The sequence below is a fragment of the Meles meles genome, chromosome 6 (genome assembly GCF_922984935.1).
Source record: "Meles meles chromosome 6, mMelMel3.1 paternal haplotype, whole genome shotgun sequence".
Taxonomy (NCBI): domain Eukaryota; kingdom Metazoa; phylum Chordata; class Mammalia; order Carnivora; family Mustelidae; genus Meles; species Meles meles.
The window spans coordinates 25,502,873-25,530,234 of NC_060071.1; the positions used below are offsets into that span (position 1 = coordinate 25,502,873).

At 42.8% G+C, this 27,362-nt stretch overlaps 1 protein-coding gene across 1 annotated transcript in view; it reads right to left on the reverse strand.

The window, feature by feature from the left end:
• ATP10A (ATPase phospholipid transporting 10A (putative)) overlaps positions 1–27,362 on the reverse strand; it is a 194,174-nt gene that overhangs the window by 17,330 nt on the left and 149,482 nt on the right. Inside the window, exons 9-13 of the mRNA XM_046008749.1 lie at positions 25,483–25,677; positions 22,434–23,022; positions 14,982–15,085; positions 14,760–14,886; positions 9,342–9,526 (exon numbers count right to left, since the gene is read on the reverse strand). Coding sequence (XP_045864705.1) covers positions 9,342–9,526; positions 14,760–14,886; positions 14,982–15,085; positions 22,434–23,022; positions 25,483–25,677 — 1,200 coding nt within the window. The remainder of the gene's footprint in view (positions 1–9,341; positions 9,527–14,759; positions 14,887–14,981; positions 15,086–22,433; positions 23,023–25,482; positions 25,678–27,362) is intronic.

The following is a 27,362-nucleotide window of genomic DNA, read 5'->3' on the forward strand; positions in this document are numbered from 1 at the left end:
TGGGTGGCTCAGTGGGTTAAAGCCTCTGCCTTCGGCTCAGGTCATGATCCCAGGGTCCTGGGATCAAGCCCCACATTGGGCTCTCTGCTTGGCGGGGAGCCTGCTTCCCCTTCTCTCTCTGCCTGCCTCTCTGCCTAATTGTGATCTCTGTCTGTCAAATAAATAAATAAAATCTTAAGAAAAAAAAAAAAAAGAAACTGTTACAGCCAGTAAGAGCCCAAGGAAACATGACAGTTAAATGTAATGTGATATTCTGTATGAGATCCTGGAACACAAAAAGGACATTAGGTAAAAATTAAGACAATCTGAATATAACATAGATTTTTATTTATTATTATTATCATTATTATTATTATTATTTAGAGGTGGAGGAAGTATTATTATTTTTTTATTATTATTATTATTATTATTATTATTATTATCTCAAGCTGGCTCCATGCCCAGCACAGAGCCCAATGTGGGGCTTGATCCCACATCCCTGAGATCATGACCTGAGCCAAAATCAAGAGTCAGATGTTTAATCTTGGATCATCCAGGCACCCCAAGTATAGATTTTATTTTATTTTTTTTAAGATTTTATTTATTTACTTGATAGACAGAGATCACAAGTAGGCAGAGAGGCAGGCAGAGAGAGAGGAGGAAGCAGGCTCCTTGCTGAGCAGGGAGCCTGATGTGGGGCTCAATCCCAGGACCCTGGGATCATGACCCAAGCCAAAGGCAGAAGCCTTAACCCACTGAGCCACCCAGGCGCTCCGCAAGTATAGATTTTAGTAAGTAATAACATGTCAGTATTGGTTCATTGATTACTGTAAAGATGTTAATAACAGGAAAATTTTGGTGTGGATTATTTGGGAACTTTCAATACTATCTTTCCAATTTTTCTATAAATTTAAAACCATTGTGTATATAAAGTTTATTTTTTAAAACATCACTGAATAGCCCAACAGCAGAAAGGAGATAACAGAAGAAAAAGTCAGTGAACTCAAAGATCAATAGAAATTAACCAATTTTACCAAGAGAAAAAGAAAAATTAAGAAAATGAAGACAGCCTCAGGGAGCCTTGAGACAAACAGAAGACCTGACACTCATGTCATCAGTCTTCCAGAAGAAGGGGAGCAATTGCAGTGTAGAAAAAAATGTCTGAAGAAATAAAGAATGGCTAAAAACCTGCCAAATTTAGTGAAAGACATAACCCCACAGATTCAAGTAGCTCAGCAAAATCCCAGAGTATCAATCTGAAAAACTCTGTGCCCAAACACACCATAAACAAACTGCTTAAAGGTAATAATAATAATAATAATAATAATAATAATAATAATAAATAAATCAAAACATCCAGATAAAAATGGTGCATTAGCTATAGGGTAACAATGATTTGGATGACTGTTGATTTCACCTAGAAACCATGGTGAAATAAACACATTCTCTGAATAAAAGAAAGTAAGAGAATCTGCTGGCAGTAGACCTACTTTAAAGGAATTGCTGAAGGAAGTTTTTCAGACAAGAGGAAAAAAAATGCCACAAGGATGCTTTTAACACTGGAGATGAAAGAAGTGTGACAGAAATTGTCAAAATTCACATAAATAAAATGGGCTATTCTTTCCCTTTTGACATCTTTAAAGTATGCTTTTTGATTGAAAGCAAAAATTATTATCTAACAAGGATTTCCATCTCTGGAGCTTTCATATAGAAGATGCCTACAAAGTAAAGGGGTAAAGGGACACATGGTGTGACAAGACTTCATTCTACTTAAAGTAGCAAAATACTGATTGTACTGATGACTTAAGAATGCATACTGTAGAAGATGGCGGAGAAGTAGCAGCCTGAGACTACATCAGGTAACAGGAGATCAGCTCGATAGCTTATCTAAACATTGCAAACACCTACAAATCCAACGGGAGAGCGAAGAGAAGAAGAACAGCAACTCTAGAAACAGAAAATCAACCACTTTCTGAAAGGTAGGACTGGCGGAGAAGTGAATCTAAAATGACGGGAAGATAGACCGCGGGGGGAGGGGCTGGCTCCCGGCAAGCGGCGGAGCAACGGAGCACAAAATTAGGACTTTTAAAAGTCTGTTCCACTGAGGGACATTGCTCCAGAGGCTAAACCAGGGTGAAGCCCACGCAGGGTCAGCGTGGCCCCAGGCCCCGCAGGGTCACAGAAGGATCGGGGGTGTCAGAGTGTCGGAGAGCTCGCAGGTATTAGAACGGAGAAGCCGGCTGCAGAGACAGAGCCAAGGACTGAACTCTCAGCTCGGGATTACCTTGAACTGGTCGCGGGCTGGGTGAGCTCGGAGCGCGGCTGGAGGCTGGGGATACGGGAGTGATTGGGTGCTGTCCTCTGGGGGCGCACTGAGGAGTGGGGCCCCAGGCTCTCGGCTCCTCCGGGCCGGAGACTGGGAGGCCGCCATTTTCATTCCCGTCCTCCGGAACTCTACGGAAAGCGTTCAGGGAACAGAAGCTCCCAAAAGCGAACCCGAGCCGATTACTTAGTCCGGCCGCCGGTAAGGGCGGTGCAATCCCGCCTCGGGCAAAGACACTTGAGAGTCACTACAACAGGCCCCTCCCCCAGAAGATCAACAAAACATCCAGCCAGGACGAAGTTCATCTATCAAGGAGAAAGCAGATTCAATTCCTAAGACAGCAGAGCAATTCCAGAGGAGGAGAAAGCAAAGCATGGAACTCATGGCTTTCTACCCATGATTCTTTAGTCTTGCGGCTACTTCAATTTTTTTTTTCTTTTTTCAATTTTTTTTTTCTTTTTTCAATTTTTTTTTCTTTTTTCTTTTTTCTTCTTCTGCTAAATTTTTTTTAAAACTTTTACCTTTTCTTTTTTAACGTTTTTTGACTAGTTCATCTAAATATATATATTTTTTCATTTGTTTTATTTTTTAAATTTTTTTCTTTTCTTTCTTTTTTTTTTTTTTTCTTTTTTTTTTCAGAACCTGTTTTTTATCCCCTTTCTCCCCCCCACAATTTGGGGTCTCTTCTGATTTGGTTACAGCGCATTTTTCCGGGGTCTTTGCCACCCTTTTAGTAGTTTATTTGCTCCTTCATATCCTCTTATCTGGACAAAATGACAAGGCAGAAAAAATCACCACAAACAAAAGAACAAGAGACAGTACCGAAGGCTAGGGACCTAATCAACACAGACATGGGTAATATGTCAGATCAAGAGTTCAGAATGACGATTCTGAACATACTAGCCGGGCTCGAAAAAGGCATGGAAGATATTAGAGAAACCCTCTCTGGAGATATTAAAGCCCTTTCTGGAGAAATTAAAGAACTAAAATCTAACCAAGTTGAAATCAAAAAAGCTATTAATGAGGTGCAATCAAAAATGGAGGCTCTCACTGCTAGGATAAATGAGGCAGAAGAAAGAATTAGTGATATAGAAGACCAAATAACAGAGAATAAGGAAGCCAAGCAAAAGAGGGACAAACAGCTACTGGACCATGAGGGGAGAATTCGAGAGATAAGTGACACCATAAGACGAAACAACATTAGAATAATTGGGATTCCAGAAGAAGAAGAAACAGAGAGGGGAGCAGAAGGTCTATTGGAGAGAATCATTGGAGAGAATTTCCCTAATATGGCAAAGGGAACAAGCATCAAAATCCAGGAGATGCAGAGAACCCCCCTCAAAGTCAACAAGAATAGGTCCACACCCCGTCACCTAATAGTAAAATTTACAAGTCTTAGTGACAAAGAGAAAATCCTGAAAGCAGCCCGAGAAAAGAAGTCTGTAACATACAATGGTAAAAATATTAGATTGGCGGCAGACTTATCCACAGAGACCTGGCAGGCCAGAAAGAGCTGGCATGATATATTCAGAGCACTAAATGAGAAAAACATGCAGCCAAGAATACTCTATCCAGCTGGGCTATCATTGAAAATAGAAGGAGAGATCAAAAGCTTCCAGGACAAACAAAAACTGAAAGAATTTGCAAACACCAAACCAGCTCTACAGGAAATATTGAAAGGGGTCCTCTAAGCAAAGAGAGAGCCTAAAAGTAGTAGATCAGAAAGGTACAGAGACAATATACAGTAACAGTCACCTTACAGGCTAATAATGGCACTAAATTCATATCTCTCAATAGTTACCCTGAATGTTAATGGGCTAAATGCCCCAATCAAAAGACACAGGGTATCAGAATGGAAAAAAAAACAAAACCCATCAGTATGTTGCCTACAAGAAACTCATTTTAGACGCGAAGACACCTCCAGATTTAAAGTGGGGGGTGGAAAACAATTTACCATGCTAATGGGCATCAGAAGAAAGCTGGGGTGGCAATCCTTATATCAGATCAATTAGATTTTAAGCCAAAGACTATAATAAGAGATGAGGAAGGACACTATATCCTACTCAAAGGGTCTGTCCAACAAGAAGATCTAACAATTTTAAATATCTATGCCCCTAACGTGGGAGCAGCCAACTATATCAACCAATTAATAACAAAATCAAAGAAACACATCAATAATAATACAATAATAGTAGGGGACTTTAACACTCCCCTCACTGAAATGGACAGATCATCCAAGCAAAAGATCAACAAGGAAATAAAGGCCTTAAATGACACACTGGACCAGATGGACATCACAGATATATTCAGAACATTTCATCCCAAAGCAACAGAATACACATTCTTCTCTAGTGCACATGGAACCTTCTCCAGAATAGATCACATCCTGGGTCACAAATCAGGTCTCAACCGGTATCAAAAGATTAGGATCATTCCCTGCATATTTTCAAACCACAATGCTCTGAAGCTAGAACTCAATCACAAGAGGAAAGCTGGAAAGAACCCAAATACATGGAGACTAAACAGCATCCTTCTAAAGAATGAATGGGTCAACCAGGAAATTAAAGAAGAATTGAAAAAATTCATGGAAACAAATGATAATGAAAACACAACAGTTCAAAATCTGTGGGACACAGCAAAGGCAGTCCTGAGAGGAAAATATATAGCAGTACAAGCCTTTCTCAAGAAACAAGAAAGGTCTCAAGTACATAACCTAACCCTACACCTAAAGGAGCTGGAGAAAGAACAAGAAAGAAACCCTAAACCCAGCAGAAGAAGAGAAATCATAAAGATCAGAGCAGAAATCAATGAAATAGAAACCAAAAAGACAATAGAACAAATCAGTGAAACTAGGAGCTGGTTCTTTGAAAGAATCAATAGGATTGATAAACCCCTGGCCAGACTCATCAAAAAGAAAAGAGAAAGGACCCAAATCAATAAAATCATGAATGAAAGAGGAGAGATCACAACTAACACCAAAGAAATACAGACAATTATAAGAACATACTATGAGCAACTCTACGCCAACAAATTGGACAATCTGGAAGAAATGGATGCATTCCTAGAGACATATAAACTACCACAACTGAACCAGGAAGAAATAGAAAACCTGAACAGGCCCATAACCAGTAAGGAGATTGAAACAGTCATCCAAAATCTCCAAACAAACAAAAGCCCAGGGCCAGACAGCTTCCCAGGGGAATTCTACCAAACATTTAAAGAAGAACTAATTCCTATTCTCCTGAAACTGTTCCAAAAAATAGAAATGGAAGGAAAACTTCCAAACTCATTTTATGAGGCCAGCATCACCTTGATCCCAAAACCAGACAAGGATCCCACCAAAAAAGAGAACTACAGACCAATATCCTTGATGAACACAGACGCAAAAATTCTCGCCAAAATACTAGCCAATAGGATTCAACAGTACATTAAAAGGATTAGTCACCACGATCAAGTGGGATTTATTCCAGGGCTGCAGGGTTGGTTCAACATCCGCAAATCAATCAATGTGATAGAACACATTAATAAAAGAAAGAACAAGAACCATATGATACTCTCAATAGATGCTGAAAAAGCATTTGACAAAGTACAGCATCCCTTCCTGATCAAAACTCTTCAAAGTGTAGGGATAGAGGGCACATACCTCAATATTATCAAAGCCATCTATGAAAAACCCACCGCAAATATCATTCTCAATGGAGAAAAACTGAAAGCTTTTCCGTTAAGGTCAGGAACACGGCAGGGATGTCCATTATCACCACTGCTATTCAACATTGTATTAGAAGTCCTAGCCTCAGCAATCAGACAACAAAAAGAAATTAAAGGCATCCAAATTGGTAAAGAAGAAGTCAAACTATCACTCTTCGCAGATGATATGATACTATATGTGGAAAACCCAAAAGACTCCACTCCAAAACTGCTAGAACTTGTACAGGAATTCAGTAAAGTGTCAGGATATAAAATCAATGCACAGAAATCAGTTGCATTTCTGTACACCAACAACAAGACTGAAGAAAGAGAAATTAAGGAGTCAATCCCATTTACAATTGTACCCAAAACTATAAGATACCTAGGAATAAACCTAACCAAAGAGACTAAGAATCTATACACAGAAAATTATAAAGTACTCATGAAAGAAATTGAGGAAGACACAAAAAAATGGAAAAATGTTCCATGCTCCTGGATTGGAAGAATAAATATTGTGAAAATGTCTATGCTACCTAAAGCAATCTACACATTTAATGCAATCCCTATCAAAATACCATCCATTTTTTTCAAAGACATGGAACAAATAATCCTCAAATTTATATGGAACCAGAAAAGACCTCGAATAGCCAAAGGAATATTGAAGAACAAAGCCAAAGTTGGTGGCATCACAATTCCGGACTTCAAGCTCTATTACAAAGCTGTCATCATCAAGACAGCATGGTACTGGCACAAAAACAGACACATAGATCAGTGGAACAGAATAGAGAGCCCAGAAATAGACCCTCAACTCTATGGTCAACTAATCTTCGACAAAGCAGGAAAGAATGTCCAATGGAAAAAAGACAGCCTCTTCAATAAATGGTGCTGGGAAAATTGGACAGCCACATGCAGAAAAATGAAATTGGACCACTTCCTTACACCACACACGAAAATAGACTCCAAATGGATGAAGGACCTCAATGTGAGAAAGGAATCCATCCAAATCCTTGAGGAGAATGCAGGCAGCAACCTCTTCGACCTCAGCCGCAGCAACATCTTCCTAGGAACAACGGCAAAGGCAAGGGAAGCAAGGGCAAAAATGAACTATTGGGATTTCATCAAGATCAAAAGCTTTTGCACAGCAAAGGAAACACTTAACAAAACCAAAAGACAATTGACAGAATGGGAGAAGATATTTGCAAACGACATATCAGATAAAGGGCTAGTATCCAAAATCTATAAGGAACTTAGCAAACTCAACACCCAAAGAACAAACAATCCAATCAAGAAATGGGCAGAGGACATGAACAGACATTTCTGCAAAGAAGACATCCAGATGGCCAACAGACACATGAAAAAGTGCTCCACGTCACTCGGCATCAGGGAAATACAAATCAAAACCACAATGAGATATCACCTCACACCAGTCAGAATGGCTAAAATTAACAAGTCAGGAAATGACAGATGCTGGCAAGGATGTGGAGAAAGGGGAACCCTCCTCCACTGTTGGTGGGAATGCAAGCTGGTGCAACCACTCTGGAAAACAGCATGGAGGTTCCTCAAAATGTTGAAAATAGAACTACCCTATGACCCAGCAATTGCACTACTGGGTATTTACCCTAAAGATACAAACATAGTGATCCGAAGGGGCACGTGTACCCGAATGTTTATAGCAGCAATGTCTACAATAGCCAGACTATGGAAAGAACCTAGATGTCCATCAACAGATGAATGGATAAAGAAGATGTGGTATATATACACAATGGAATACTATGCAGCCATCAAAAGAAATGAAATCTTGCCATTTGCGACGACGTGGATGAAACTAGAGCGTATCATGCTTAGTGAAATAAGTCAATCGGAGAAAGACAACTATCATATGATCTCCCTGATATGAGGACATGGAGAAGCAACATGGGGGGGTAGGGAGATAGGAGAAGAATAAATGAAACAAGATGGGATTGGGAGGGAGACAAACCATAAATGACTCTTAATCTCACAAAACAAACTGGGGGTTGCTGGGGGGAGGTGGGATTGGGAGAGGGGGAGCGGGCTATGGACATTCGGGAGGGGAGGCGAACCATAAGAGACTATGATGGACTCTGAAAAACAACCTGAGGGTTTTGAAGGGTCAGGGGTGGGAGGTGGGGGGAACAGGTGGTGGGTAATGGGGAGGGCACGTTTTGCATGGAGCACTGGGTGTTGTGCAAAAAGAATGAATACTGTTACGCTGAAAAAAATAAATAAAATGGAAAAAAAAAAAGAATGAATACTGTATTCTTTAAAAAAAAAAAAGCTAAAAACCCAAGTAAAGTGATGTTATCAAAGCAATGAGATATATTAAAATGGAATACTAAAAAATGCTTTAAGTAACCCAAAGGAAGGCAGGAAAGGGAATGGAGGAACTGAAAACAGAAAGAATAATCAGGAAAAAAAAAAAAAAGAAAGAAAGAAAACTACCAATATTAAGACTTCTAAACTCCACAGGGCAGCATGATACTGGTGAAGGGATAGACACGCAGGTCAGTGCAACAGAACAGAATGTCCAGAAATAGATCTTAAAAAACATGACCAACTGACCAATTTTCAACAACGGTGTAAAGACGATTTAGTGGGAAAAAAAGGCTTTTCAACAAATGATGCTGGATTAGTGATCTATATGCAGAAGAATGAAGTTTGACCTGAACCTTATACAAAATTCCACATAAAATGGAGTATGTCAAAAGCTACAGTAATAAGTTATAAAGCTTTTGGATGAATATATAGGAATAATCTTTGTGGCTAGACACATCTTAAATGTAACAGCTAAATGATAATCCGTAAAAGAAAATGAAAAAGAAAAAAAGAATCAGACCTCATCATACAGTTCAAAAAGATGTTTCAAGTGGGAGGTCACTCAAGGAATCAGAGTCCAGGCCAGGTTTATGAGTAGATACTCCCTACATACTTGGAGATTTAAACAGATAAATGTGACTGGATGAAAAGTCTAGGTGCCCAGCAAAGCGTCTGCAAGATGACCCATCCCATCCTGAGTATATCAGTGCTGAAAGGACTGGTATGCTGACTCGTGTGACCTCTGAAACAATTCTTCAATATTGTTGACATGAATATGTCAGGGAAAATCAGATTGAACTTTGCATTAATAAAGTCTAGAGATGCATCCCTTGGAAATTAAGAAATCCCATCAAATCTCACATCCTTCTAGGCAATGGTAAGAAACATGCAAGGAACCCAACACAGATGTAAACACAGAGGTAGAAGGCAAAGAAATGGAAGGCATTCCTGTTCCCATAAGGCTAAGTGGGTATGAAGCTGCCCCAGGCAGAGAACAGCTTCCTGGAAACCTACATACCTGGGACTCAGCATTCAGGGTGATGACTTCTTCGTCATGGTCCAGCAGTTTGCAGGCGTATGCAATGTTAATGGCTGTTTCTTGTTTGTCACCAGTGAGAACCCAAATCTGCAGGCCTGCTTGACGCAATTTAGCAATGGTTTCTGGGACTCCATCTTGCAGGCGATCTTCAATCCCAGTGGCACCTGGTCAAACGTGCAAGTGTAGGTGAGCCCCCTCCGCACATGCCCTCAAACCCTGATGGGGCACAGACAGCACTGCCAACATATCAGCGATGCTAGCATGACCCCATAGACTGGGACCTGCTTGGTGCCTTTCTCATGTGGATGATGACTTATTTCCAGACCCTTGTGAACACTTTCAGTATCTCCCTCAACTGACACACACACAGTCAAGAATGAGTCAGAATAGCTGTGAGGTACCGAACATAATTCTCTGTACTTACAAAAAAGCACTTCCAATGCTTCCTAACAGGCGGCTAATTTTTAACGTAACAGATAATTTGGAAATAAAGCTTGTGGGGAGATGGTAGGAATGACCATATTCTGAAGGATTAAAAAGTTTTAAAAATTATCCATGACATCCACAAGCTATGCTCTCAGCAGTGTTTACTATGAGCTGCCTAAGCAGACCACACAAACCCATTATTTCTCAAAAGCAATATTACCCAGAAGGTACCTTTTCCACAAACATAATTAATAAGCAGTGGGTTTCCCTACACAGTCTTCTGTACATTGGGACACATTTTCTACCCAGTGCAGAAAGGTGCTCTCCAAGTCACCCTCAGTTTTTTTCCTATTGCCAACTTAATGAGATGGTCTCTATCTTCCCTCTGAAAGTACAGCATTGACTGAGGACACCTCACTGGCCCTGCCCTTCTCCTTTATTTCACACTGTTCCCTGTGCTGAGAGGCTGATATGGGCTGAATGTGTCCCCTTACCCCCATAACTCATAGAATGAAGCCCTAACCCTCACTGTGAGGTCATTAGGAGGGAAGCTGGAATACTCATGAATGAGGTTAATGCTCTTAAAATAAGGGACATGAGAGAGATGATCTCCCTCCACCATTCAAGGATACAGAAGGAAGATAGCTATCTGCAAGCCAGGAAGAGAGTCCTTTAATGAACTGAACTGGCCGCCACTTTGATATGGGACTTCCAGCCTCCATAACTGTGAGAAATCAATGTCTGCTGTTTAAGCTGTCCAGTCTATGGTACTTTGCTATGACAGCCTGAATGACTAAAATAGATACCACTTTCCTTTCTCCTCCTAGAACAGATGAGTTGGCAGGTGTAGGGAGGGTGGAGTCATGTACATATACATGAGTATAATACATGTACAAAAGCATGCATTTCTTAAGTATATCCTATAATGCACTTTCACAAATCACATGCCTGTTGGACCCGCTCTCCAGAAGCCCCCTTAGGTGTAGGTGGCAGTCTTCTCTCTTCCATCTCATGCAGCCTGTGCAGTGTGTTGGACCTGGGCCTACCTTTTATTTGAATGCACCAGAAGGCTAAGTGCGAACTTGGGAAAGGCCTAGAAAATGAGGACAAGATATTGCACCCAAGCTGCCCTCAGCTCTGAATCACAGAGTCCCCATGAGAAGGACAAGGCAGGGGTGTAGGGCTCAAAGTCTTCTTAGGAATAAAACCATGTTATGCTCCATGTTCATTGTGAGCATATTTTTGATAACCCAGGCACTGGAAGGCCATCTGGTCTTGGCCCTTCTCCCATCCCCCAGACCCCTGGTTCTAGGATGGGAAGAAAGGGTGTGCTCTAGATCTCTGGCTCCCTATTTTCACCATCCAACAGAGCTGATATCTACCAAGGGATCCTAAGTATCACTTATGTTGTGGCACATTCCCGGATTTCCAAGGAAAGGGGGCGGGATGATCACGTCTGCCTCCATGTCTTCAAAAAAGTCTTATTCAGGGGCACCTTGGTGGCATAGTTGGTTAAGTATCCAACTCTTGGTTTTGGCTCAGGTCATGAACTCAGGGTCATGAGACAAGCCCCGCATCACTGGGACTCCTGTGCTCAGCACGGAGCCTCATTAGTTTGTCTCTCCATTTGCCCCTCCCCCTGTGTGTGCTCTATCTCTCTAAAAAAAATCTTGTTCATACTTAATAACAACAATGGTTATGGGATAATCATAATGATGGCTAACCCTGATGAATTATTAAATGCCAGGCAAAAGTTTCTGCAACATCCCTAACATGGGAGTACTACAATTATCCCCACCATACAGATGTGGGAAGCAAAGGTGAGAGAGATTAGTTAGCAATGCAAGGGCTATAGTATTCCATACACAGTATGTCTCATGCTCCAAACCTCTGACCTATATGGCTGCTCTAGGAGAACTTCCACTGTGGAACACAGCTTTGTGTGTAATTCAGCCAGTTACCCACCCTTCACTAGACAGCAACTTCCTAGAGGGGCCTTGTAACTCCCCACATTTGTATACTGGCTGCTCAGCCAGAGCTCCTTGATAAATGTCCTCTGAGGAAAAAAAAAAAAAGCAGGGACGGACTCAGAGATAAATTCAGTCCTTCGGGAAAAACCTAACACCTTGAAAATAAAGCACCTTCATTTCAGGAGCTAACTGGCCAGACTAATGGGCCCTGACTGGGTTGCTGATCCTAACCTCTATGTGCAGCTTTGAATCAAACATAGAATATTATTGAACTCAGAAAGAGAATAATGTAAAGTATGTCTATCTCAGCATGAAATATGGCTGGGGATAAAGAGTATCTGAGGATAAAGTATTTGAGCTGAGGATAAAGATAAATCTCAGGGAACAGTCCTTTAAAAATTACCTGGAAGCACAATGGTCTTTCTTCAGCTCTTTAAGGTAGCTTATTAGCAATAGAATCTACGCTACTTAGAGTAAATGCCACCTCTCTACAGCCTGAGCCTCGGGAGGACCTGGCATTTTGAGTGTTATAACAGGGTAGGTAGTAGGGTTCAAGCTAGTGCCACCATGGTTCACTGTGAACAAATGTCAGGGGGCCTTTCATGCGAGGGGAGTTCCAGATGACATCTGGAAAAACAAACAGGAACGCCGGGGAAAGGGAACAGAATGTTGTCCTTTGAATTAAGGCTCTTGGCCAGAGCAGTATGGAAAAGGAAATATCAAGCACACAAATAAGTGGTGACCCTTCTTTTGTTGTTCTCTGATGTTATTTAACATAAGAACCTAAATGAAAAGATTTAGAAGCAGTATTTGGCTGTGGGCTTATTAAAAATATAAACAGCTTACTTTACATTTCTTAAAAATGAATCAGAGGAGATGGAGCACAGTGCCTGTGGATAAAGCTGTGGTGAACACTAAGGTGGTGGGTCTCCTATTCTCCAGCTCAGGCTGGCTCATCACCTGAACCGTAAATAGCCCAGGCTGTGGGAGATGCTAAATGTTTAACAACCAGCTAGCAGGAGGGAAGCTGATTTGTTGCATTTTCCTATTTCTGTAGTACAAATACACCCACCTTGGCTGATGTCAAGCTACCAACAGCATCAAAAAGCTATGCAAAATTCCTGAATATTATGCAGAACAACAAAAGGTGACTGTAAAATTACTGAAAATGCATGGAGAGGCTCTCCCCAGCAGGCATGACCAGACTCAGCACACTGATGGTGCCCACTGTGGGGACTGCAGTAGTTCTTCACTGACTCACCTCAGAGCCATCTGACACACCCCTGGAGGTAAACATCACTCAGGATGACAGCAAAATGTGGCTGAATCAAGATTCTGAAAAATTCTACTATCTCAGCCCCAACAGAAAAAAAAAAACTGGAATAGGGATAAGTAAAAAACCTTACTTTTGGATGCTTACATAGTTGCCCAAGCAAAAATAAAAGAATCCAAGCTAGAAAGCAATTCCCCATATGTGAAGGCAGTAACCTCAGACTCATCACCATGTGCTGCTGAGTACCAGATCCTATGCTTGGACCTCATTAGTGCTTCACTTGGCACCCCCTTTGTTCATCCCCGCAGGATTATTACCCGGCAGCCAAGGAGACTGGGATGCAAAAAAGACAATGTCACTTGCCCAGGGTCGTATGGTCACTAGGGGACAAAGCCAGAACTGGACAACCAAGCCAAGGCTTGTAGACCCTGGAAGAAGGAAAAGTAGGGGTGCCTAAAAATATAGGTGGACAGTATGGGGACTCACAGCCAAGTCCTCAAACAGTTAAGGTCTCACCCTGTGGAAAAGGGAAGAGATTCCATCTGCCTTGCTCCACAGAGTGGGAAAAGTGCCCACTGGAAGAAAGGACTGGGGAAGCAAATTTTACTCCATTCAAGAGTCAGAGCTCTCCAGGGAGAATGCCCTGCAGTGAAGGGACAGAGAAGTAAGACAGGTATAACCTGTCTATGGACCAGGAAGACCAGCAGGAACCCCTGCCTATCCCACAGGTGTGATCAATAGTGTCTTCTGGAGAAGTATGTTCTAGATATAAATAGTCCTAGTGCAATAAATCAAAACTTGGCAGGCTAGAAAAAGCACAGCTGTCTTCCAAGTGTTTCATTTAATCACTCCCCAGGAATATTGCTCATGAAGTCTCTGGGCATCTAGCTATTAGGGCATTTTTGAGCAGTGCATACCTGCTTATAAGACACCACAGGTCAAAAAAGAATATTATATAAAGTGTGTCTCTTATGCTATGGAACATATTAATCATTATATTAGATATGCATATACAGATATATAGGTAGCCCAACTCCTCCATCCAGGGAACAAGACCAAATGAATTACAGCCTTTCTCTGTTAAATGAAGAGGGATGAACTCAAGTTTCTCCATGCCCCAGATATACCATTTGACTACTGGAACCAACGGGATGGGCTGTGTGTGTACACAGCATGATCACAATCCATTCCTGGTGTGGTCACAGAGCACACATATACAAACACTCAGCTAATTTAATACAAACTTAATATTAAAAATATTAAAATACATATTCTTATAAATACTCATATGACCACAGTAGCAAATGGGCACATTTTAGCAAAAATGAGCTCGTTTTCTTTTCATCCAAATTGAATCTATGAAACATTCATAAGATGTAAAGTGCAGCCATTTCTGGAGTCCAACAGTTTCTTTTTGTGTCAGGGTAGGAGGTGGAGTGAGCCCTCATCTCTATTTTTGGTGGGAAAGCAGGGTTTAGGGAGAGGCAAGTCAGGTGTCACTGGGTGCCTGGTGGGACACATGGAATGTCAGAGAGATAGGCTATGGTGTGAATGTTCTATCGGGGTGGCTGGGCCTGGGACGATGCTAGCATCAGACCAGGCAGCTGCTGAACCACACCCGGCAGGTGCAGAGCTGCCAGTGACTAGAGCCATGTCAGGACCCCATCCAGGGCTGTTTCTGCAAATTCCACACTGCTTGGTGCAACTCTTGCCCATGCGCATAATTACCCAACAGATGCAAATTCGTTTCCAGGCGAATGGCAGACTGGAAAAGCAGCTCCTCGCGGTTATCCAAGGAAGATTCTGCTTCTAAGTGGCTTTGCAGCCAACAGGCATACTCTTCTTCACTCAGAACCTACGTGAAACACACTGGTGAGTGCTGCGCAGGCGCCAAGAACCGTGAGGGTGGCGGTCAGCACCTGTGCTCCTCCGGCGGTGGGGCCCACTCACCCTCTTGGCGATGCACAAGGTGCGCAGGCCTTCCACGGCATACAGGTTGAGGTAATTCTGAGTCTTGCTTCGGATTTTCTTTTGATGCCTTCCTCGGGCGTCATCTAGGTTGGGGTAGAAGCAGAAACAAAGGTAAGTACGGACAACAGAATTCAGCGGTTGGTGGCCCGCTCCACAAACCTCAGGCAGCTTTGCATGGTGTTGAAACAACTTTGCACATGCAGCCCACAGGAGAGGCCAGCACCACCCCAGAGGCTCCAGCCCGGAAGCTCCTCTGCCCCAGCTTCCGGCTAGCTTTCCATGAAAACAGCCATGTTTTGGAGGCCTGAAAGTAGTCATACTCACAGACACGGAAAGCAGAACAGGGGTGCCTGGGGTGGAGGCGGAGGGAGACAAGAAGAACTGTCCAGTGGGTAAAGAGTTTGCTTTGCAAGGTAAAGTTCTGGAGATCTGTTGACCAGCTGTGTGAATCCACTTAACACTACTGTATTGAGATGGAAAATTTTAGGTCATATGAGTTCTTTTTTTTTTTTTTTTAACCGCAATTACAAAGAAAAAGCTAAGTCCACTAGTAAGAGTTCTTTAAACACGTGCCCCTTTCTGCTTCCTATAGACACAGATGAGTAGACTTACTGCTTAATTAGCAGATTTCCGAAGTGCTGACTCAGAGCCTCACCCGACTGTGGCATCCATGACAAGGTGACACACACTTTCCCAAGTCGACCATTTCCATGGGTCGCCAATTATGTGTGGAAAGGCATAATGCACTTTGGTTTGTGCGTGATGAAAGTATATGATGCCTGGGTCTCAGGGCCAGTGCTCTAGCTGGCTGCATTTAGGATTGAATTTTGTTGCAGTGCATTAAGCAGGAATGTTACAAGAGCATTCTTCCCCTGTGACTTACTCCCACAACCTCCAGTAAGAGACATGTGTGGAGCCCTCCACACCACTAGATTCACCCCGGGTCTATGTCATCACGTGTAAGTAGTATACACGTTTCACATAAAATTTAAAGTAAAGCTGTTATTTTAAAAAGAACCACATCATATTTCTGTTACTAATGACATTTGTTGAAATGAGACGCTCATATAAACAAAGAATTATTGGAGATTTTACTTACTTGTCAGAGAGAGAAAGAGAGAGAGAGCACAAGCAGGGGGAGTGGCAGGCTCCCCCTTGAGCAAGGAGCCCGACAGGGGACTCAATCCCAAAACCCTGGGATCATGACCTGAGCAGAAGGCAAACACTTAACCGGCTGAGCTACCCAGGTGTCCCTAAACAAAGCTTTATTAGGAGTGATCTGGTGGTGTCCATTGGCCCAGGAGGTGGATGCAAACAAAGATACATACTCTTCCAGTTTGTGAAAAATTGTACTTTAATAAAAAGTGCAGTTTCTATCCCCAAAACACCAGTAGTATTACCAGACAGAATATAAGATGTGCAAATATCACATAAGACATACTTTTACTAAAAACATTGTTTTTCATCTGAAATTCAAATTTTACTCGGCATTCAATATATTTTGTTTGCTAAATCTGGCACATCTACTTCCACCCTGGTCTAAGACAGGCTGCCTACTACCTGAGTCAGGTCCTGGGCAAACTGGATCTGGGAGAAACACTTTCACCTCTCAGACATGTGTTCTCCATAGAGAAGATAGCACCCCCAAGGGCCTAAAACACTGGTTCTGGGGCAAAAAAATAAAAAATAATAATAAAGCCCAGAAATAATTTTAATTATATACCTAAAACATACTTAGGCACAGATATATAGACAGTACATAAACAAATATACAGCGTATCTGTGGCATTAAAATGTCACAGGGAGATAATTTTAAAATGTCTAAAAAGGCTCCTTAAAGGAGCAATAATGAAAAAAAGAGAGAGGGGAAACACTGCCCTTGATTGCTTTGCTTTAGGAATTTAAATTTCCTGAAAAGATGACACTCAAAAGATGACATCTTAATTTTGACTACCATTTTACTCCTGATATTGTGGTAACAATTCTCAGAAGGGGATAATAACAGTATTCCAGATGTTGACTATTATTTGAGCAAAGACGCATTTATCTGAGGGCCTTTGGAATTAGAATAATAACAATATGGTACTTTGGTTCTCCAGAGAGGGGAGGGGAAGACTGCACTCTAGGAAAGCAGCAGCTGAGACTGAACACTTAGTCAAAACAGACTTGAGCTAGAGGAAGCAGGCCAGGCAGCTCAGCACGCTGGGTGCCCTGCATGAGTTGTGTGATCCCACAGGCAGCCATGCGGAGCTGCTCTGTACAGGGCCACCCACAGCACAGCCTGGGACAGAGCCCACCCAGCCCTTCAGAGAGAGAAGCAGTGACTGCCCTGCCTCATCCCCTCACTCCTCCAGACTTGCAGACACAGCCTGCTCTGCCACTTGAGGTAAGACCTTGTTTCTGATTCTTACTTGACCTCCCTTGTAGTTTCCCACCACACCAGTGATTGCACAGTCACTGGGAAGAGCCAGTGTTAGGGTTTGTGGGATTGGTTCTTTGTGAACGCTGGGATATGTCTATATTCTGATGGAGGGGCCAAGATGGTAGAAAGAACTCAAGCTCAAAGTGGATGAGCACCGAGGAGATGGGGGCACCTGCAGAGTGTATTGGGCAATGTCCTAGAAAGCAAACCCATGGACCCCCAGAGTTATGTGGTCAGCCTGGCTCTCCTGCACTCAGACTAGGGGCATTCTAACAGTCCCATTGCATTTTAAGTGATACTCACACAATATTTGCCTCTTCTTTCTGATATTCTACAAGCAACGCAGATCCCATGTGGCTTTTCTATTTATGGTAGTAGGAAGAATTCTGTGTCTGCAACACAGCTGCCTGGGTCATGAGCAACATCATGGGCAGAAGTGGAACCAATGCTACCCAGAGCCTTCTGGTGGGTGGTGGCAGCCTGAGGAGCCCACGGAGAAGGTCCCTGCAGCCCCATCTGGGTGCTGGTTGGGGAAGGATTGGGAGGGTATGCACGGTGTCAAACAGTAACAGCTCCTATTCGTCTTTAAAGATGATTCCCACGTCACTAACTTCAAAATGCAGAAGGAGTGAAAGGAAGCCTACTCTGGCTCTGGCTGAGCAGTACAGTTAGACACTGCAGCAGAGTGCCTACCAGAGCATGGCTGGCAATGCTCTGAGGACATTCTCAGAGGAAAATGGCCACTCTGACTCATGATTTTGACATGTGGTCTAAAATGCTCAAAGTGGTATTTCCATTTCTTCTATACTTGAGTCAAATTTATTTCTCTTATAGGGAGATTCATCTTGGCCAGGTGGTAGAACAGGAAGGTGAATTCCCTTCCTTGTTCATGCATGCATTTACTGATTTACTCAATAGCATCAGTGTGTGAGGCTCATGCTAGGTGGTGGGCTACTCTCCATAGTCTGGAGTCCGGAGCCCGGAGTCCGGAGCAGTCTGGGTGTTTGTGTTTTAAACAGCACACCACGTGGCAACTGGACTACACCTCAAGCAAGTGAATCTTAAGGGGAAGGAGCCAGAGAAAAGGGAAAGGGACCTAAACTTATACTCTGTACTTAACATCAGACCAGACACTGTGCTAGGGGCTTGGACAGGGGCTTCCTATGAGGTCCGCATCCTGATTTCCTCTGTGTGGAGGGGAAAAAGAGGCAAACAACGTAAATGACTTATCCAGGGACATTCTAGCCCATAAATGTAGACCTGGGATTTGAACAGAGGTCTGTAGGTACCGGGGTGGGGAGAGTCCCTGCTTTCTACCTGATCCTACACAATGTCCAAGACACAGTCGTGTCCTAAGAACACAACACACTCTAACACAGTCACGTCCAAAATCAGCATAGTCTCCTCTTCTCTTTTTTTCGTAAAAGTGTTAAATTTCTTTGAAAAAAGATCTTAAAGATCTGAAGGAATCTGGAGGATAATACTTGTGCGCCTACCTCATTTTATCACCAGCATACAGGCACAGCAGCTTGGCTCTAATGGCTCTGGTGAAGTGCTCTGCAAGTCTGCTCCTTTCCACACCCAAGCACCCCACAAAGTAGAAGTTGAATGATTTACACATAGTTCCAGGGTGTCACCGGTGGGTATCTTCAAAGTGACCTCCCAAGGTGACAGCTCCTCTCTTGAGAATCCAATGGGCTCTTGGAACCTCCTGAATCTTAAGTTGCTGGATGTCTACATGTAGCTCTTCCCTGTCCCAACCTATCTGACCTGCACACTGCTTGGAAATTCCCAGAGTAAGGTGAAGAGCTACACAAACAGTTTATTTTTAATTTGTCCCTCTCAATGCCATGGTTTGAAAAATGTGTAACTAGAGCAATGTCATCCTTTTAAGTGTCTCTTTCATGGTGGAAAAGATGGAAGGCTTTGCTTCTTCTTAGCTATAGTTATCTAGATATGGGTAATAATTTCCTTCCAGAGACCTGCAGGAGATGGACAGGAGCAGAGGAGGTGAGCACAAGAGCAAAGCTACCTTGGGGCTGCAGGATTGGAGGGGGGGGCTACGAGGCTCCCCAGCCTGCATAGAGTCTCCCAGCAAACCCCCCACCCTGAACCTGAAGTTGACTATGAGTGGCAGGAGTTGTTTGTTTGCACTTTGTCTAGAAATTTGAGGCTGAATTCTCATTTAAAAGAGTGATCTGCCATCTGCTAGCAAAGTACAAGTGTGGTGACTGCTGCAGCCTTCTTGGTTGCTCTTTTGTCCCTTGCACAGCTCAGTACGGTCTCTGGCCCTCTCTGTATGGGGTCCTACTTGCCACCCTATCCTACCATCCCATCCTTGTTTGCTTGTGCTACTCCAGGCCTTTTACCTTATACATGACTTGCTGTATGTGGTAAAATCTGAAATGCAGTGGCCCATTTCTTTCATGAAAGGCTGTGGAATAGCACAAAGATGATTTTTTTTTACAGTAGAATTAAATCTGCACAGATAATTGCCATAGCTCTTTTTCTTTTGTGTGAATCAGATTTCAGAATAAAAGGAGGCTTGTGAAATGTATTTGGAAGCTTTCCTTCCTCTTCTCTTTTTTAGAACAGTTTGAGGAGAATAGTTATTACTTCTTCTTTAAAGGTTAGGCAGAATTCACCTAGGAATCCATCTGGTCCTGGACTTTTATTTTTCAGTAGTTTTTTGATTACCAATTCAAATTTGCTACTATTAGTCTGTTCAGATTTTCTACTTCTTCTTGAAATAGAAAATTTTCTATTTCTATTTTCTATAGAAAATCTTTCTATTTCTTCTTCAATTTAAGAAGATTGTACATTGCTAGAATTTCATCTATTTCTTCTAGGTTGTCTAGTTTGTTGGCATATTATTTTTTTATATTTCTGTGGTGTTAGTTTTGACTTCTCCTTTCTTGTTTTCTGGTTTTATTTGGGTCCTTTATTTTTTTATTGATGAAACTGGCTAAGGGTTTTATCAATTTTGTTTATCTTTTTCAAAAGAACAAGCTCTTTGTTTCAAATATTTTTTTCTACTGGTTTTTTTGTTTTGGTCTATATGTCATTTATTTTTGCTATGGTCTTTATTATTTCCTTCCTTCTACTCCTCTTGGTCTTTGTTCTTCTTTTACTAATTCCTTTAGGTGTAAGGTTACATTGTTGGAGCTTTTTCTTGTTTTTTTGAGGTAGGCCTCCATTGCTATGTATTTCCCTCTTATGGTCCCCTTTGCTGCATCCCATAGGTTTTGGACCACTGTATTTTCATTTTCTTTCTTTCTTTGTTTTTTTTTTTTTTTTTTTTTTTTTTTTTTTGTATTTTCATTTTCATTTGTCTCCGTGTACTTTCTGGTTTCTTCTTAGGTTGCTTAGCATCCTATTGTTTAGCTTCCACATGTTTGTGTTTTCCTTCATTGTCTTTTTTTTCCCCTCAGTAAATGGTGGGAAAATTGGACAGCCAATGCAGAAGAATGAAACTGGACTATCTTGCATCATATACACAAATAAACTCAAAATGGACTAAAGACTTAAAATGGAGACCTAAACCATAAAAATCCTAGAAGAGAACATAGGCAGTGATTTCTCTGACATTGGCCATAGCAACATTTTTCCAGCTAGGTCTCCTGAAGTAAAAACCCCAAACAAACAAACAAGAAATGAAAACAAACAAACAAGAACCCCAAACAAAAAACCAAAACAAACAAAAAACCAAAAAAAAAAAAACCTATTGGGATTACATTAAAATAAAACCCTTCTGTACAGCAAAGGAAACAATCAACGAAAGTAAAAGGCAACCTACAGAAAGGCACAATGAAGAAAACTCTGGGAATGCAAAATCAGCCTATGAATTGGATTCTATGTCCACTCTAACATGGAACCCCCTGGGTGGAAAGGCAAATACTGCCCTCTGGTAGGTTATCTCCATGAAAAGCTGTCCAAACTGTTTTCAGAGACATGTTTACAAACTGGGAGACAACACCTCTGCCAAGGGAAAAGGATTTCATCTGCAGCGATCCTCCAGGACACTTTCCCACAAAGAAATGGGGCTGCATTTGGGAGCCAGGAGTCCTGTTCTGAGGCACTGAGATTATAGTGAAAGGATTATGGAAGTAAAGTATTCTCTAGCTCCATCCGAGAGCTCTGGGAAGGCTGTACCCCGTGGATAGGGCCTCACAGCAGGCCGTGCCTAGAGATGTTTCCAGGATACAACAGACAGGGAGACTGTGGAGGTCAGGCAGCAGAGCCATCTGCCAGCAGCATCCTCACCTCCATCCCACCCACTGGAGGTCAGATGTGTAAGGCTTCACCCTCCAAGTAAAGAGGAAGGGTGACCAGGTTTAGAAATGGGAACTTAGGCCATTGTAAGACCCAGAAGCATGTTTATCTAGAAGGAGGTTCAAGCAAGCCCTTTTCCTAGATAAATTTCCACTAACATGAGTGGTTTTCAAATTCCTCTTTTTTAATACAGAAGTTATATGGAACTCTGGTACACAAAAGAAACTGAGAGGGAGCTGCTCTGTGCAAAGGTGGGACAGATGGCAGTGGCTGAGCAGCCAGCAGCCTCCACCACCTAGGCTCTCACTGTGGCCTGAGGCAGCTCCACAACTGGGCTATAAACCATGACCTGGCTTCACAGCTGCCCTGGTCCAGGCAATCACAGAGTAGGAAAGAACGTTCTGGAATGTCTAGCCTAAAAGTTCTTAGCTTTCATTGTCCAGATTTAAAATGATACTAGGACTCACCCTGAGTGACCCCCGACCCCACTGTTCTAAGGTGAGTTCAGGCACTGAAGCCCTCCATCCCCCACCCCTAGTGCATTCTAGTCCAAACTCCTCAAAGGAGGAAAGGGTGATCTAAAGAGGCAAATCTCTGATGGGCATTGCTTTAGAAAAAGCTTAATAAAAACCACTTTACCCATGAGAAGGGACTGAGGGACTGAGGGAAGGGGCTAATTTCTTGGGACTTCCACATGGATCTGGGGGGGTACTGCCCAGTGGAGGGGAGCTAGATACCTGAGGAGCAGGGGAGCAAGAGGTCCATGACCACTGAGTCAGCTCCTTTGGTGTAGACATTGATCTCATCAGTGAGTGGATGCCGGATCACCACTGACATCCTCTTGCGGATGGAGTCGAAGCCCAGTGTGTGCAGGAGCTCAAAGGTGAGCCTGCCCAGGTGGGGCAGTTCCACGGACACCTGGTCATGCAGCCGGTCCACCAGTGCGCAGTTGTAGGCCCGGGCAGCGTACACAAGCGCTGCCTCGTCGGGGCTCTCTGCTTCATAGCGCAGCTCCCGTTCCTGCTCCTGCTCCAGCTCCAGCTTCTGCTCCTGGGCAGTATGCTCTGGGGCCCAGCCTGCAGCCCCACTGCTATAGCCATTGCTGGCGAGAGCTGCGGCTGGCTGGCCTAGCCTCTCCTCCAGCTTGAACAGTGTGCTGTCATTGGGTAGGGTGGACAGAAAGTTGGACCCTGACTTGTGGGCGGCTTTGCTGGTGGCCAGGCTCCCAATGCTGCTGCAGCCTGAGGTCAAGCGGCTCGGTGAGAACCTCCGTAGGAAGTCTTCTATCGTCTTCACAGGGGACTTCACCTCAAATCTCACCCTCACCTGCAAGAGAAGCAGTTAGAAGACATGTGCGGTACATCCAGAGGCCTCACCCAAACTGCCACAGGGCACTCCCTCACTTTCCCAGTGGGGGCTCAGAGCACAGAGTTCCCATTTCCCAGATTTTGGAGCATAGGCTAGAAACTACAACTAACTACAACTACAGCAACTACAACTACAGCACTACAGCCAACATTTCTTCCTTGAGACCATTCTTCGGCCTCTTCCATTTCACTTAAAAATTAGCAATATACATTCTTTTAGAATGATATCACCTGGGTAGCCAGATAGAGGCCCGGGACTGACTCAGGGAGTGTGTGGCTAGCGGTACCTGCAGGCTTTGAGACGATCCCCTCTTCTAGCTGTCCCCACACTGCAGTGTCCCACTGCTTTGCAGAAAAGGTTCAGAAGAGCATACTTGTCACTACTGCCTAGCACAAAACCCAGCTTCCCCTCCCCACCCAATCACAAAAAGCATTGACAAAAGACCAGCTTATACAGTCCTTTGAACTGTGTCCATATAAAATTTAAATAACACTCCCAAACCCAGAAGAAATTTCATAAACAAATGCTTGGACAAATTCAGGATTCAAATCATTTAGCACATTTTTTTAAAGCCAAAATAAATCACATATCTTCTAACAAGAAATGAAAACAACAAAATGACAGTTATATACATTTGCTAACATTCCAAAAAGCTCACTGATGGAGCAACAGCAATACTTTATTTAAACGAATACTGTTTACTAATGCTAGTATAATATGCCTATTTTAAACTTTCTACTAGAAGATGGATCTAGAGCAAATGTTGCAACAAGAAAAACATTGAATTATAGTTAGCTTTTAATTTTCATCCTTTTCCCCATGTGTCCAAAGTTGTAAGTTATGTAATAGCCTGCAGAAAAGTCAGGCATTTGGTAAAACAGGGAACATGGGACAAATTTTGATAAAGGTGTTTCTTCTTTGTTCCCGTTATGACTTTAAACGTGCTATATATTCAAGGGGAAGTTTCAAGCAATCACACTGGCGCTCCTGCTGGCTCCAAATACCCTGGGAGATAGCACTGACGAGTATGTGGCAAGGGGAGAGGGTGGGGGATTAAATACTCTGCTCCCTATGTGGAAGGCACTGCGTATGTGACCATCAATCATCACATGCCTCAGTTATATTGGGGTCTCCCTCACTTATTCAGTAGTTGCAACAATGCTGGAGTCTCAGACAGGTCTAACTAGAAACCAGACACTTCTCCAGGGATGCATGCCAGTGGGACTGAATATAGGGTGGTGGAAGAACCCAAAGGCCAGATAAGGGATGCTGGGCCTCTAAGAGGTGAGCTGCACCAGGAAATCCTCTCGCCTAAGGCAGATGGCGCCATCCTGTGGTCTCCAGGTGGTGGGACCTTGTCCACTCTGAATTCACCAGGCCCCCTAGGGCTTCTGCAGGCCAGTGTGGCAGGAGCAGGAGTATGGGGGCAAGGGGCTGTGTTACTGCCAGATCTGCTGCTGTGAAGAGGGCAGAGACCATTGGTTTACCCCAAATCACACACCAATGGCTCCATCAGTGGAATCTGCTAGAAGGGTTGATGCAGGAGGAGGAAAAGGGGTCTGGGAGAGTGGGGGGTTGAGAGGCAGGCCTACGGCATGCATCTAGCCCCACAGTATCTTTATTTTTACCCATTTAAGGTTGCTTAGCTTCATTATGCACATCCCTCCTTAGGTGTACCCCTTCCCCCCCACCACACACTCCTCCCAGTAAGTACAGGACTTTCTGAGAACCAACAGGATTATAAAGGACATGTTTGCACATGTAACTTTACTCTCTTCACAGAAAACCTTATAATTAACCCCCCAAAAAACCAACTTGGGTATTGCTGTTTCCACCACCTTAAGTAACTTCTGATTGATTCTTGACACTTTTCCTTGAAAGACAATGTTAAAGACCCTTTTTACATCAAATACATTTATTGTGTGCTAAGACCTTCTCTGAGGCCTTCCTCTAAACCCTCGCCATTGCCCCCATGTCACAGATAAGGTGCCTAAGGCATAGGAGGGGAATGGCTTGCCCAAAGCCACTCAGCCAGTTGGTAAAGTCAGGTTTCAGGTCCAGGAGATTTGTCTGGGCCCCGAGCCTGTCCTGTTCACTCTCTTGAGAATTGGGAACCCTAAACCTTTTTGTAGATTATGTAGGGCAGCCCCATTCCAGGCCAGGTCATTATATGCCCCACCCATCATGGGCTCAGAAGTTTTTCCTCTCCACTTGGCCCCAATCCCCTTACCTGCCCACCGTAGCCCGGGGACAGCACCACAGAACCAGTGAGCTGGCTTGCCCTCCATGAAGCCTGCTGCTAACCTCCCATTAAACCTGAGAGGTGCTGAGCAGTCTTGCTGGAAAGGTTAGACTGACAACAGTGGGCCCACACTGAAGGTCAAAGTCTTGGCTTTACAGAGATACCCCAGAACCTACCTTTTGTCGTGGCTGATCCGGGGATGTGACTACTACTGTATTGCAGATGGTGAGTGCAATGAAGAAGTCGAACACATCAGAGAGCTCCGGGGACAGGTGGGCCAGCGGGTGTTCCTGGTGCCTTGCGATGGCCAGGCACCTGTCACATTCACTCACCTTCTCAAACAGCTTTGGATCAGGTGTAATGTCTTTCTCCTGGAAGAAGACAGAGAATGAGGGGTGAGTATAACCCAGTGAAAGCGTCTTAGTGCTTGACTGTTTAAAGCACTCTGATTTTATTATAAGCTGTAAAGACACCTTCATCTGACTCACGTACATATGCCATTTTATAGTGATGAATAATGTATAATTGGTAGAAGAATATATGACCTACATACGAAATGAAAAGCATATGTTCCTATATATAACTCGTGTTCTCATTATAAAGTAATACAGCTAAGAATATATTATCCTAACATATCTGACTCAGAGAGACTTGAAAAAGACAGAGAGGAAAATTTAACAAATCTGTATCACACCACCTCACAGTAATACATACTTTTTGAAACACATACTTCTTTGTCTCCTTCCAGTCTTTTTTCTACACATTTACATTTAACTTCATTGAATATTTTATACATTTCCTTTTGACATAAATCCAGAAGTGGAATTTCTGAACCATATAGTAATTCTACTTTTAAGTTTTTGAGGAACCTCCATACTGTTTTCTGCAGTGGCTGCACCAGTTTGCATTCCCACCAACAGTGTAAGAGGGTCCCTTTTCCCCATATCCTTGTCAACACTTCTCATCTCTTGGCTTTTTGATGACAGCCATTCTAAAAATGTGTGAAGTGATATCTCATCATACTTTTGATTCGCATTCCTACCTTAAAATTATATAATGTTATATATCAATTATATCTTAATAAAAAATTTATACATAAGTTGGCAGTGTCCATTTTCCCAAAACACTATATACAGTTGATCCTTGAACAATGCAGGTATTGGGGCACTGACCCATGTGGAGGCAGAAAGTCTATATAACTTTTGACACTCCTAAAATTAGCCTACTACTGACTGGAGGCCTTACTGATAACACAAACAGTTGACTAATATATTTTGTTTGTTATGTGTATTATGTACTATATTCTTATAATTATGTAAGCTAGAGAAAATAAAATATTATTATGAAGGGGCATCTGGGTGGCTCAGTTGATTAAGCATCTGCCTTCAGCTCAGGTCATGATCCCAGGCTCCTGGAACCGAGTTCCATGTCGGGCTCCCTGCTCAACGAGGAGCCTGTTTTTCCCTCTACCTCTGCCCCTCCTCCCCATTCATGCTCCCTCTCTTGCTCTCAAAATAAATAAACACAATCTCTAAAAAATTCTTAAAAAGAAAATATTATTATAAAAATCATAAAGAAAGTACAGTACTGGATTTATTTTTAAAGACAGTCTCTTCAGTAAATGGTGCTAGGAAAATTGGAGAGATATATATAGAAGAATGAAAGTTGACCATTCTCCTACACCATACCCAAAGATAAACTCTAAATGGATGAAAGACCTCAGTGTGGGACAGGGATCCATCAAAATCCTAGAGGAAAACATAGGCAGTAACCTCTTCGACTATGGCCACAGCAATTTCTTTCAAGACATGTCTCCAAAGGCAAGGGAAAAAAAAGTGAAAATGACCTTTGGGACTTCATTAAGATAAAAAGCTTCTGCACAGCAAAGGAAACAGCCAACAAAACAGAGAGGCAACCCACAGAATGGGAGAAGATATTTGTAAATGACACTACAGATTAAGGGCTGATATCCAAGATCTATAAAGAACTTCTCAAATTCAATACCCAAAAAAACAAATAATCAAGTCAAAAAATGGGCAGAAGACATGAACAGACA